Genomic DNA, 13,174 nt, shown 5'->3' with positions numbered 1-13,174 from the left:
CATTAGATTTATCAAACTGTTAAAGTTTCTTTAGATCAATTTTTTTATGTTATTTAGAAAAACAAAACTTTTGAACTTTTCAAAGTTTTAAATTGAAACACTTGCTTTAATTTGGCATAACATAGTTAAAAATTTCATAAATAAAGGAAGTCATATTATTCGAATATTATAATACACAATCAATTTGAGAAGAAAAACAAATATGTGAGTTATTGTTTATTGAACCAGCGAAAAAACAAATAAAAAATTATCTATACAACCTTATCTAATAATTTGTACATTTTATTGTAAATTAAGTAAGTTCAAATATCGTAATAATATTACTCTTATATTCAAATTCAGTCAAATTTATACGATTAAAATTTAATTTGTGTCAAAACAATTTACTGAATTATTTTTTTGAATAAACATCAAAACAAACTTCTATTAAACAAAAATTAAATATTTCAAAACCTTTCTTATAGATAGAGACTGGCGGCAAACACGATGTCACGCTTGATCAGTTCGATGGACTTGGTGAACTTGTTTTCTAAGTGGGGGTTTCCCATCGTTTTGGCGGCGTTTGCCATTTCGCGCAAAAGTTCCTCCAACCGTCTCATGCACCTGATGATGCTTCCTGTGTGGTGAATGTTGAATAGTTAAGTTTGCAAGAAATAACATATAACCAATAATAAAAGCTAAATATTATAATATTCAGAGCTAATATGCACACATAAGCTTGGTAAATGATGTTTTTTGGAGAGTTTTGGACACCAACTCACGCAGTAGAAATAGTTATTTTACGATATTAGTAGCCAAAGTGCTCTAAATTAAAACGATTTTGTCAAAACTCTGATTTAGCTGGGAATCAAAAAATTAAAAGAGTCGGATATAACAGTGATGTACCGGACTCACTATCTGGGTCCGGCCGGATCTTGATATGAAAAAAAGATCCGGTTCTGGCCGGATCTCGATTTAAAAAAAAAAGATCCTGATCCAGTTACGGCCGGATCTTGATTTTAAAAAAAAGTCCGGATCCGGGTCAGGCCGGATCCTAACAGAGATCCGGCCGATTCGCATCTAGTTAGTAAAAAAGAGCATACAGAAAAGTTATTTTTCAAAAACAAACCCTGTGTAAATTAAAAAGAGTCATTTTCGTCAGTTAAAATTAAACACCTACCGTGATTGGCTCATTTGGTACACGTGACTAATTTACATTTATTTACATTTAAACTATGAAATAAAAATTTCAGAAATCCAACTCTTTACCTGTTGTAAAATTAAAAACTTTACTACCAAATTGTCAACCTTATGGCTAGCTGTTCAACTGATTACTAGATTAAAGCTTTTTTTCTTCAGTTTTTAAAAACCTCATTCTGACTCAGGCTAGTTTATCCTCTCTCTAGCTAGTTTTTTTTTTGACTTAGACCAGTGGTTCCCAACCTTTCTGATGCCCCGCACCCCTAAAATCTCTTAATTTGATCTCGCACCCCTAACACTATATACTTAATTATTTATTAATAATTTTATTATAATTTCATTGATTTCATGAATTAATAATTTGTACTTTAATTTTTATGATAGTGTATTATATTAAGAAAAATAAAACACTTGGAAATTTGAAAACATAACAAACTATATTCGAACAAGTTTTATCTATTTTTTATAAGGTAGAAAACATCAGAACTCACTCTTTCCTTCGCAACGATAAACGTTTTATGAAGGTCAAGCAAGTGAGTTTGGAGCTCATCACTTGTAATTCTACCTGCTCATTTTTAAACAAACTAAAAAAATTAATTATCTTTTAATTAAACGAAAAAAATAATAATCTATCTCTAAAAAAAACATTTTTTTTTTCAATTATTATTAATAAAAAACTAAACTATTCTTACATATTTAATAAAAAGTCCTAAATGACACCTCATTATCCACACAAGGTATTTAACAAACTATTAAAATACTATTCATGCAATATTATTTTGAAAAGATTAAGAAATCAATTTTAAATCTACTCTAAAGTTAATGACTTTTTTGTTCCTGTTTATTGTACAAAACTTTCTGAAAACGTGGCATTTTGTTGCTGATGGCAATCCGCATGTCTGCCTGTGCATTCAAACGGTTTCTTGATTTAGTTTTTATAGACAAAAGAGTACTAAATCCAGACTCACACAAGTAAGTCGTTGCGAATGGAATGAGACTACTTAGTGCTTTTTCACTAAGTTTTGGAAACATATTTATTGAACAACACCAATATTGCTCAAGAGTTTTGCTTTCAAACTGCATTTTGATAAAACGGTTCATGCATAATTCAATAAGTTAATCTTTTAACGATTCATCATCGGACATGTGATTCAAATTAAAAGAATATGGATATATTATCCATTCTTCAGAAATTTCCAGTTCTCCTATTTTAAAATATCCGTCAAAAGACTTGGATAGTATTTCCAAATGGTTCATAATTTCTTCACGCACACTTGGAACAAAACACTCATCTTCATCAGTCATTTCTGCGAGTAATGGAAAGTTTGATAAATTGCCTCTTTCAACTCGTAGACACCAGAGATCTAACTTTTTTTTAAAAGCGTTTATTACTTCACGACATTTTATAACATTTACATTTCTCCCTTGCATGGAAACACTCATGTCATTCAACCGGCTGAAAATTTCACTTAAGTAAGCTAGTATTTGAATAAACTCTTTTGACTCCATTTCTTTGAAATGGTCATAGTCACGTTCCTTAGGAAAAGCTTTTACTTCTTTCCTCAATTCAAAAAAGCGCGTTAAAGCTCTTCCACGTGATAGCCAGCGGACCTCCGTATGGAAAAGTAAAACTGAATGTTCACTACCATAGTCTTGACACAAGGACTTAAAAAGACGGTGATTAAGAGCACGACCTCTAATCCAGTTGATTGTCCTCACACAAATATCAAGGACATTTTTAGATTTCGAGGGCAATGTTTTTGATGCCAAGGCATGTCGATGAAGAAAACAGTGAGTACCCTGCAAATGCGGAATATCCTATTTTAACAAAGCAAAAAAACCAGATTTATTTCCCAACATAGCAGGGGCACCGTCAGTACATACAGAACCAATAACTTGCATGTCTAAGTCATGTTTCGCAAAAAAATTTTTGACACATTGAAAGATGTCTTTTGCTTTTGTAGTTCTCTTCAGATCTTCACAAAATAAGAAATCTTCTTTTATCGAACCATCATGCACATACCTCACTAGTACAATCAATTGACTGCAATTTTCAACATCGGTTGATTCGTCCAACTGGAGAGAGATTTTTAAAGAACTAGCTTTGATTTCAGCAATGACTTGATCCAAAACATCCGAACTTAAATCTTTAATTCGACTTTGAATAATATTATTAGATAGCGGCACTTACTCAAGCTTCTTTTCCAAGAACATCTTCTGTCATTTGTAACACACATGGCTTTATCAACTCTTCAGCAATTGTATGAGGCTTTTTGGATTTAGCTATGTTATACGCCACATGGTAAGAAGCCAATAAAAGAGGTTTGCCAGCAGATACAAAACCGAACTTTGGAAGTGTTCCTCGTGATTCATAGCGGATCCTTTTAGATTTTAATGACTCAAAATCTTGACCTGAAATATCTGCTCCACCATGTCGTTTGTTAAAATGTTCTTGCAATTTAGATGGCTTCAAATTTGAGTTCGAAAATACAATGTTACATAACATGCATTGCGGTTTTTGCAGGCCTTCAACTGTTTCAGTGCAAGTAAAACCAAACTGAACATAACTTTCATTCCACTTCCTTATCTTTGACATGATTGAGTACTAATTAAATAAACTGTATTGTAAAAAAATAAAAAAGTCAATTACTATGACATTTTTTGTCATAAAATTTATACTAAAACAATACTTCAGCCTATGACTTTGTCTAAAAGTAATAAATATTAGGCTTAAACTTTAAACTTAACTTTTTATACATTTTGTTATGAATATATGTACTTCTTAAAATATGAAAATAAGCTGTTCTAAGTTAAGCTTATGCAATGTATTATTTTCAAAATTATTTGCAGCTAGGAGGTTTCAAAATAAAAAAAGGTTTGAGTTAAGATTTTTAAAAGTTAAAAGATTTTAGTCTTAAGTTGTCAAAAGAAAGGTATAAAAGCAAATACAAAAAAAAGTTTGTATGCTTACAACAATAGAAAAAAGTAGATTGAAAAAGGTAAACGGTTCAAGTTCAAAAAAGGTATGAATAGAAATAAAGTTGATGCATTGAATACTTTTGCTGATCTATAAAAATTGGTTCAGTAAAGCTAAAGACAAGTTTTCTAAAATGGTATAACATACAGTAGTAGCTGTGAACTTTACAATTTATTGATGTTAAATCTTTGAGCACCACTTTCTGCACAACTAACCTTTATAAAAGATAACATTATAAATGTAATAGACTTAAAAGAACCTGTTCTTAACAGCTTATAAAAAACTTGCTGAAGATACTAATTGTTATCTAAGTATTTCAGTTAAAATAGATGCTAGCGCATTAACTGTTTTAAACAATTAATGGCCAGTTAAGAAAATAAAATATTTGAAGAACAGATGATTAAAATTTACAGGTGTAAAACTCTAAGAAAGCTTTACTGAAATGTTAATTCTAAACTAACAGCTATCAAATGAAATTAGTTAAAATAATTTACTTCTAGAAATCCGCTCTTGCTTTATGACGTATTAATAAAATTAATTTATTCAGAAAATAAGCGCCAACTTTTTTTTATAACAAAATGTACTTTTTAACTTTATAAACTTTATCAAAGAGTGAAAATCTCCTTATTTGTCATACAAAAAATAAAAGCCATCTCGCACCCCCTGGAATGCTGCCTCGCACCCCCAAGGGGTGCGAGCACCCCTGGTTGGGAACCCCTGACTTAGACAGTGGCAACCCTGCTAGTTTGAAAATTTTTGAAAATCTTAGGCTGCCTCAGGCTTGTTTAGTTTTTTATAAAAACTCAGGCTAGTTTTAAGATTTTCTAAAAACCTCAGGCTAGTTTTTTTTTAGATTTTCAATGAGTTTGAGCTGATCCAGTTTTCAATATTTTGTGATTTTCTAGTTAATTTTGTTCAAAAACTTGATTTCAGGTTGTAAATTGTAAATGTTACCTAAAATTTTCAACCTTGTGGCTGTTCTACTTATTCCGGGTCCGGACCCGGCCGGATATTGCTATTTTTGTCTGATATCCGGATCCGGCTGGATCTTGATATGAAAAAATATCCGGGTCCGGTTCCAGCCGGATTCTAATTTGAAAAAACTATCCGAATCCGGCCATATCCTAATTTGAAAAAAAAAGTCCGGATGTGGGTCCGGTACATCACTAGATATAAGTGAGTATTTGTGAGTAAATATAATTTTTTTTTTAACATAACTTCAGTTATTTTATGATCTTATAATAAACTTTGATTACCGTTGATGCATTGATAGTATATATATTTGTAATATTAGTAGCCTACATGTCTGCTCAAAAATTAAGTCTTAAAATCCCGATCCGTACCTAGTAATACAAATAGTATACCTGAATATGAAGCAAGTGTTTGTGGGAATCTTAATGATATGAAAGTATGAAGCTTACAGTACATATCATATAATTTACTTTTTGACAAATTTTCCAAAGCTTGATACAACTTTGACTTTTTTGAACACAAATTTTTTAAAGTTTTTCAACTAGTGGTTTACTAACTTAAGCGCGATTTCGATCCTTTTAGGAAACTGATCATGTCTTAAGTTCTTTTAAGTTTTATAAAAAATTGTAAATAGAGTATAACTCAAACATTTAACATTGAGAGTTTAAATATATTGTAGCATTATCGATAACTGTTTTCCTAATGCAAAAATAAGTGTATAAGGTGTACAAGAAACATTATATAACTTTCTAAATAATAAAAATGTTTTCTTTTCATTTGGGTCTTCAAAAAAATATAAAATAGTTATTATGTCAAGCCAAGGTCGTCAGTCTTATAATTTAGGGTGAATTTTTACAGATTTTCTTAACTGTTTTTAAATAACTTTTTTGCGGTTCGCAGTTACTTGAAATAATTTTAGTAGCCAACAAAAAAACTATTTTTACCAAAAATGAGATAAAACAAACAATAATAATCACCAATAAGTACTAATCATAAGTTAAAGCATAGTCGTAATTTTTTACCACATTTTTCTTTTAAGCTTAAAAAAATATCGGGCCACAAATTTATGCAAAATTCAAGCCGTGTATTTTGCCGTTCCCTGTAACAACTTTTATTGGTCTAAACTTTAAACTAACATTGTTTTAATTCAATTAACAATTATTCAACCTGATTTAAAGTTTCTTCGGAGATTCAAACAAACCTTCTAAACTTTCAGATAAAATATCATATAAAGAGCTTAATCATAAATTAGCAGTATCAAAAATAATATTTCATGATGAGTATATACATGTATACTATGTAAAAAAAAAAGTCTAGTTTCCTAAATCAAATAAATAATTATTTTTATTTTAATCTATTTTTCTATTAGAAGTTTGTTTAACATATAATACGATTCAAACCTTCGTAGGTTTCAGAGCACTCTAGAACTTCGGCGAAACTTTTCTTGGACGCCCAAGCGTACACCGCGTCCATCAGGTTCGTCTTGAAACTGTCCACGTACTTCTCAGTGTCCATGTCCAGCTTGCTTTCCACCGATATCTGCGAATAAATGCAGTTGTATTTTGTTTGATCTTAACAAGCCTTATATTATTTAGAAAAGCATCAGTCGTTTTACAGATTAAAAGTTAGCTATTTTTAATGTTTAAACTTCTTGATACCGTAGTTTGAAAATTTGTACTGAAAGTTTAAATTATTTTCAAAAGCTGTAGAAGACACAAGGCCTGCTCTGAATTAAAAGTTGTGTTTTAGACTAAGTCATTTCTAAGAAATCAAAAACTGATATAATTTTTGAAATGAATCGAGTAATTGTGAGAACTTTGATGCTATGAAATTATTAAGCTTACAATAAAAATTTAAAGAAAACAACTTTGGATAAAATTACCAAAAACTAATGTAACTTTGTATTTTCTTTAAACTTGATTTTTTTTAGGTGTTTAAACTGTTGGTTTAAAAATTAAGGGGGATATCGCCAAACTTGAGAATTTATTGATGTTCACGAAAAGTTGGTTTTTCATCATTTATATTTGTTTTTATAAGTTAAAGTTTATTGCAGTCATCAATACAGTTTCAAAGTACTAACTTTTTAAAGTTTTTTGTTTGTAGTAACTATTATTGTATAGAAATTCGGTTTGATTTTTAATTATTTCAAAAACTACAAACACTGACTAAATTAATGTGACTTACTTTCTTACAAAAATGTTGTAGAAAAAAGTTACAATTTAACTAATATCTCAAACAGATATAAAATTCAATTTCTAGTTTTTAACTTCAATAAATTAAACTTTACCTTTGCGATTTTTTTAGCAGTTTGTTGTAACTTTCTAAGAGGATCGGCCAATACTTCACTTAACTTTGGTGCCGACTTCGACTGTTGAAAAAATAATAATTAACTTGTTGTAAAAATATACTAAAACTTTGATTGAGCTGAAAACTTGTAAGTGTTTTGATAAACAATTATTAACTTCAGAGTTTATTTAAACAAGTTTTAGTTGTCGTTTGAAATTCAAGAATACAGACTTAGCAAAGAAAATAACTAAAAAATACATAAAAGATCAAAAGTTTTTCCTAATAGAAAGTTCACTAGCGCAATGATTAAAAAAATCATTGGTTATAATTTGTAAAACAAAAATACCAACAGTTTACGATAAACTAACTAAATATATAGTAAAATAATATAAAGATTAAAAAAGTGTACCTCTACTTACATTATTAAATATGTCGTAGTAAATGAACTAGATCTGTTATATTTTATTAAATAATAACTATCTCTTTAAAAATTAACTAGCTTATAACGGTAGAAACCATTAAGTCATTTGTTTTTTTTTTTTGCAGATAAAAATGATACATTGCATACTCCAATAAATCAAATGAGTCTTTCTAATATCAAACGCAAAAAATAACCGTAAAGTCACTAGAATTTATTCTAAAAAAATAAAAACAATTCTTTAAAAAGTACAACATTGTTTAATGGAGTAATGAAATAACTATAATTTAAAAACGTTCAGTTTGCAAATGAAACCTGCATGCTATTTTAGTTTAAGAATTTTTAGCCAGCACTAGTCTACCTTTAACAAGTGATAAACTGTTTTTAGTTCTTTCTTAATAAAATAGTTAAAAATATATGTTTACGTTAGTAATGATCAATTTCATCAAAATATATTGGTTTAAATTGAAAATGTAAAATAAAAGTATAAACTTTATAAGCTTTGTTTTTGTCTAAGGAGCTGGTTTTCAGCGAAAAATGAACCAAGTTAAACAGAATTAGTTGTATTGACAAACTTAAGAGGAAAACGGAAACATTTTTTTTAATTTTAAATAGCTTTGATTGTTTTTTTCTGATATTAACTTCATTTGCTTTCGTTTTTAAATCGCTTTATTTGTATTTTGCTATATTCTGCTCAGCTAAGTATAGTTACTTTTTACTAATAACTACTTTATGTATAATCTTTAGTATAGAAACGTATTTGTAAATTTTTCACCTGTTTAAAACTATAATATACTTTTTTAAGTATAACTAAACTTTTTTTTAATAAATTGTGCGTATCAAATATAAACAAGTTGTTCACCTTCTCGTCGAATACGAAGCAGCTGAGCAGTGCGCAACACTGTTCAGGAGTCAGATCGTTGAAAATTCCGTCGAATATCAGTTCTGTCAACAGAATTTCATCCGCAGCGCTTATTTCACATGCAACTCGTCCTAATAAGATTTAAGTAAGTATAATATATAAACTATGTAAAGTTTTACTTGAATAATCAATAAAAAAAATCTGAAAGGTTCTTTAGTATAACAAAGCTTTGATATCTCTTACTTAAGTTTTGTGAAAACAGTCAAAAAATCTAAAAAATGTCCCCAAAAAAATTTAGTGATAAAATTTAAACTCGACTATCATTATTTTTGTCACATTAATTTCTTAAACAGTTTCAATAGATTAAGTAGAATGTTATGGGTTGGAGAATATTTTATTTCAACCTTTAGTTTCGATGACATCGGAACAAGTGGAATATTCCAATCTTCTCAGCACTCTCTTGCGGCTTTTCAGCTCTTCAAACTGAAGGATCTTCTTCTTTTGCTTCAGCTCCTTCTTCGCCAGCTTCACATCGGCCCAGAGCTGAAAAAAAATTGTTTAAGAAATTTTTAGCTTAATTTCTATCGATGTAGTTTCATTTTAAAGAGATTAATAAAAAATCAATTAAAGAAAACATTCAGCTTTAACACTACTTATTTGATTTTACTTTGAGAAAGAAAACGTTCATTGTGTTTTCAACTTTATTATTGTGAGTTTTAAACAATTTTTGACTAAAGTGTTTTTTTGACTTACACTATAAAACGTAAAAACTTGTTCTGTAATGAATAAAACTCATATAAAAAGTTTAAAGCATTCTTATAAATTAATAAAAACTGTCAAAATAAAACTTTTAGTGTTCAGGATCACTCAATCGTTATACAAACACATTAAACCAAAATAAATTTTATAAAACACTTGTAACTTTTAGCACACAGTACTTTTGAACATAGAGCTTCATAATAGACTTATTTTATTATTTTTCTTGCTAAACATTTCATTTTTCTCGCTATAAAAACGCTATTAAAATTAACTTTTTTAAGCTAAATATAGTAGCTCACATTGGAATTTTAATCATACAACGTCATATCATAATGTTTTTTTTTTCTAAAAAGTTTTAAAACACTCTACAGTCTATCTATATGGTTGCCACATATCAAGCTGAGAAAAACTTCCTGACTTTTCCTAACTTTTTACTAAATTTTTCCTGACTTTTCTAAATAAAACTCTTAATTTAAACTTATTCTAAAATACATAATTTAACTTAAAACTATATAAAGCTTTCAATCTAATTTCAATACATTTTAATACAGGTTAAAACAAAAGCTTTTTTGCTGAATTCAATCATCAAACTTCCATTACATCACTTGAACCATCTGTGTATGACTGTAAGGTATAATGTATTTGCAATAAACAGCTCTATCAGCAAAATACTTTTATTACTACCTTATAATCACAGCTTGTCTGATAAAAAGACACAGTTTTTTTAGCATTTCCTAACATAAATGTATCTAAATAAACGAAAAAACATATAAGGAACATTTACAATTAAAACCTTAAAAGAATAGAGAACTTAATCAAACACTGTTTTTTTGTTATATGTACTAGAATTTTTTTTTCTCCGTTTCTTTATTAGCACTTCAACCTCTTCATATAATAAAGATATGGTTTCCTTCATCTGGTCTGCATCTCGCTCTATTTTCATGGTAGTTAAAACCATTTGCCTCATTTTATTTCAATTGTTCTAATCTGCTGCCCCTACATTTGTCGAAGAGAATCTTTTCTCTAAATCTAGTCACAGTTTGTGGGCTCCATTTCTTTTCTTTTTGCACTCATTTATTTTTACCTTCAGTTCTGCTGCCTCATTTATTTACTTAAACAAAAAACACTTTGATTCTAAAATTATGGTAGGTTTAACTTTTGTGCATATATCACAGTTTGACTATGGAAGTGTCCTTGCTACAGATCATTAATAATAAAAAGATTACATACAACAACTACTTGTTCAATATAATTTTATATTTGTATAAAAATTTTGCAGTTTTATAAAGGATATTTTATTAATTTATACCAGATGAAGTCATTGGAAATTAAATAATTTTGTTGATTTCTAGAAAAATTTTGCAATTTTAGTGTGACTTTAAATGATTTTTAATTAATTTTTTATCATTTGAAGGCTTTGGATAATAAGGAATTTTGTAAATTTAAATTTAAAAATCTGACTTTTTTTAATTTTGTTAAATTTTCTGATTTCTCCTGACTTTTTTTTCAAAAACCCCCATTTTTTCCTGACTTTTTTTTTTTTTAGTTTTTCCTGACTTTTCCTGACCTTGTGGCAGCCCTGTATGAAAATTAACTCTTTAAAGCTACATTACAACTCATATCTCACATTAGATTTTTTATCATACAAAATTATAATACATAACACTGATCAAAAAAAAAACATATTAGATATATAAACAGTTGTTAAAAATACTGCTCCTTTAAATTAAACTGTGATTAATCTTCACAAAAGTAAAAATTTAAGTCTCACGTTGGATTTCTTATCATACAGCTTCATCCTTTTCTCCAAGTCATCTGATATGTGCAGCGGATGACTGAACATCCTCTTCTCGAAAGCCTCGATTTTCTCAATGATCTTCAATAACTTTGGATCTCTCACTCTCAAGTCTTCGATGGGATCCAGCTCGGGTATACGCGTCATCTTTTGCTTGACTTTCTTAATAAGTAAGAAAAAAGTTAAATTTTTTAGATCACAGCTTTTAATTCACATGAATTTAGTAAATTGTTCAAGTTTCTCGAAGTTAATAAAGTAAAGTGAGTACGGTTTAAAATTATGCACTTAGTAATAAAGTTGACTCTAAGAAATGTATATAAAAAAGAATTTATCTTATAAAAATAATTCAAAGTTTATTTGAGTCTGTAAAGCAAACACATATAGTTTAAAAATCCTCGACGTCTTTAACTTGACTTTCTGAATCAAAAAGACAAACAACAAAAATAAAAGTTTTTGTAAAAATGTATCTTTAATGAAAACTAATAAGCATTTTTTATTTATATTGTCTTAACAAATCATCAAAGTTTCTGGAACGATAAGTAATAAAGTTCATTATCAGAAATGTATTTATAAAAAACAAACTTATGCATGTATTTTATTGAAGTAGTAAAGCAAACATACAAAGGCTAAAAAATTATGTCAATACAGTAAGCAAAAAGTATTTATGGTGTAGAACTTTTTATTTGCATCAACTTTATAAGTTAATCTAAGTTTTTAAATAAGCCGCTTAAAAAAAACATGCAACATTTTAGTCACTTAGATATTGCTTTACTATTAATTCAAGTAATTCCCAACTTATGAAAACTAAATTAATATATAACAAAACTGCATCTACATAAATAATTATAATGTAGTTATAGATCAGGCTCGGCAAACTGCGGCCCGCGGGCCAAATGCGGCCCCTTAAGTTAAAATCTGCGGCCCGCGAGCTCCTTTTTAGCAAAAAATATATATTTTAGAAACAATAGAAATTATATTTTTAGTGATAAAAACTTACATTTAGGCTTTTAACTTAATTAATACTCTTTATTAATGGTCTTATATTACTTAATTTGTTATATTTTTGATCTTAAATATTACTTTTCTACTGATTACTAGAATTTTTTTAGATAAATGCGGCCCTCAAAGGTTTTTTTTTTCTAAATAGTGCGGCCCGCGAGCAAAATTTCTAAAAAAATTGGCCCCCGAGTCACATAAAGCTGCCGACCCCTGTTATAGATTGTAAACTCTTAATTAATTTAATATTATCAGTTATAAAGAAAAACCTGTTAAAATTATTAAACTATAACTTATATCATTAGTATATTTAAATAAAGTATACAACAAAAAATAAGTAAAGCTTTTTGCTCGAACTTACTTGGCTCACTTAGTTTTTAACACCAACATTTACTGATTTAATGAAGACATAGAATAAAATTTAATCTGTTTGAATAAACATAACAAACCTCGATGTTGTTCATGATTGCCTTCCTGTTCTGCAAGTTGAGATCTGACGGAAGCGGCAACCTGACTGGCGAGAGCGATCTGATGAGCGAGAGAATCACCGGTATAACAGAAAGTTCCGAGTTGTCTGGCTTCGATGATGTGTGCGCTGGTCTGTGTAGATTGTTTTGTTGGTAAACTAACTTAATTTGATAATATTATTGCAATGAAAAGTGGAATGTTGTTATTTTTTAAGTGCGCTGGTCAAAAATAAATAGATAAGGAACAAATATTGATAAGTTACTGATATATTAAATAACAATTTTAACCTACAAAAAATTGTTATAAAAATGATAATACTAATGAGTTATTTTTATAGTTTATTTTGAAATACCTAAAATTATAAAATAGACTCGATGTATAATATTCTAATTGTCTAAAATCAATAGGTAGTCTTAGTAAAGTAGTATTATTATTTTTATTAAATTATTTTAATCTTTATAA

The 13,174-nt window shown here is 28.5% G+C and overlaps 1 protein-coding gene across 1 annotated transcript in view; it reads right to left on the bottom strand.

Annotated features, from left to right (window-relative positions):
* Window positions 1–219: 219 nt before the first annotated feature.
* The window catches only part of LOC145838561 (exosome RNA helicase MTR4-like), a 34,438-nt gene continuing 21,483 nt past the window's right edge, over window positions 220–13,174 (bottom strand). Inside the window, exons 15-21 of the mRNA XM_082946177.1 lie at window positions 12,694–12,844; window positions 11,225–11,410; window positions 9,099–9,237; window positions 8,695–8,825; window positions 7,416–7,496; window positions 6,529–6,667; window positions 220–616 (exon numbers count right to left, since the gene is read on the bottom strand). Coding sequence (XP_082802303.1) covers window positions 459–616; window positions 6,529–6,667; window positions 7,416–7,496; window positions 8,695–8,825; window positions 9,099–9,237; window positions 11,225–11,410; window positions 12,694–12,844 — 985 coding nt within the window. The 3' untranslated portion in view covers window positions 220–458. The remainder of the gene's footprint in view (window positions 617–6,528; window positions 6,668–7,415; window positions 7,497–8,694; window positions 8,826–9,098; window positions 9,238–11,224; window positions 11,411–12,693; window positions 12,845–13,174) is intronic.

Source organism: Thalia democratica, chromosome 6, assembly GCF_965202585.1.
Source record: "Thalia democratica chromosome 6, ktThaDemo2.hap1.1, whole genome shotgun sequence".
Taxonomy (NCBI): Eukaryota; Metazoa; Chordata; class Thaliacea; order Salpida; family Salpidae; genus Thalia; species Thalia democratica.
This window is presented reverse-complemented; position numbering and strand designations above follow the sequence as displayed.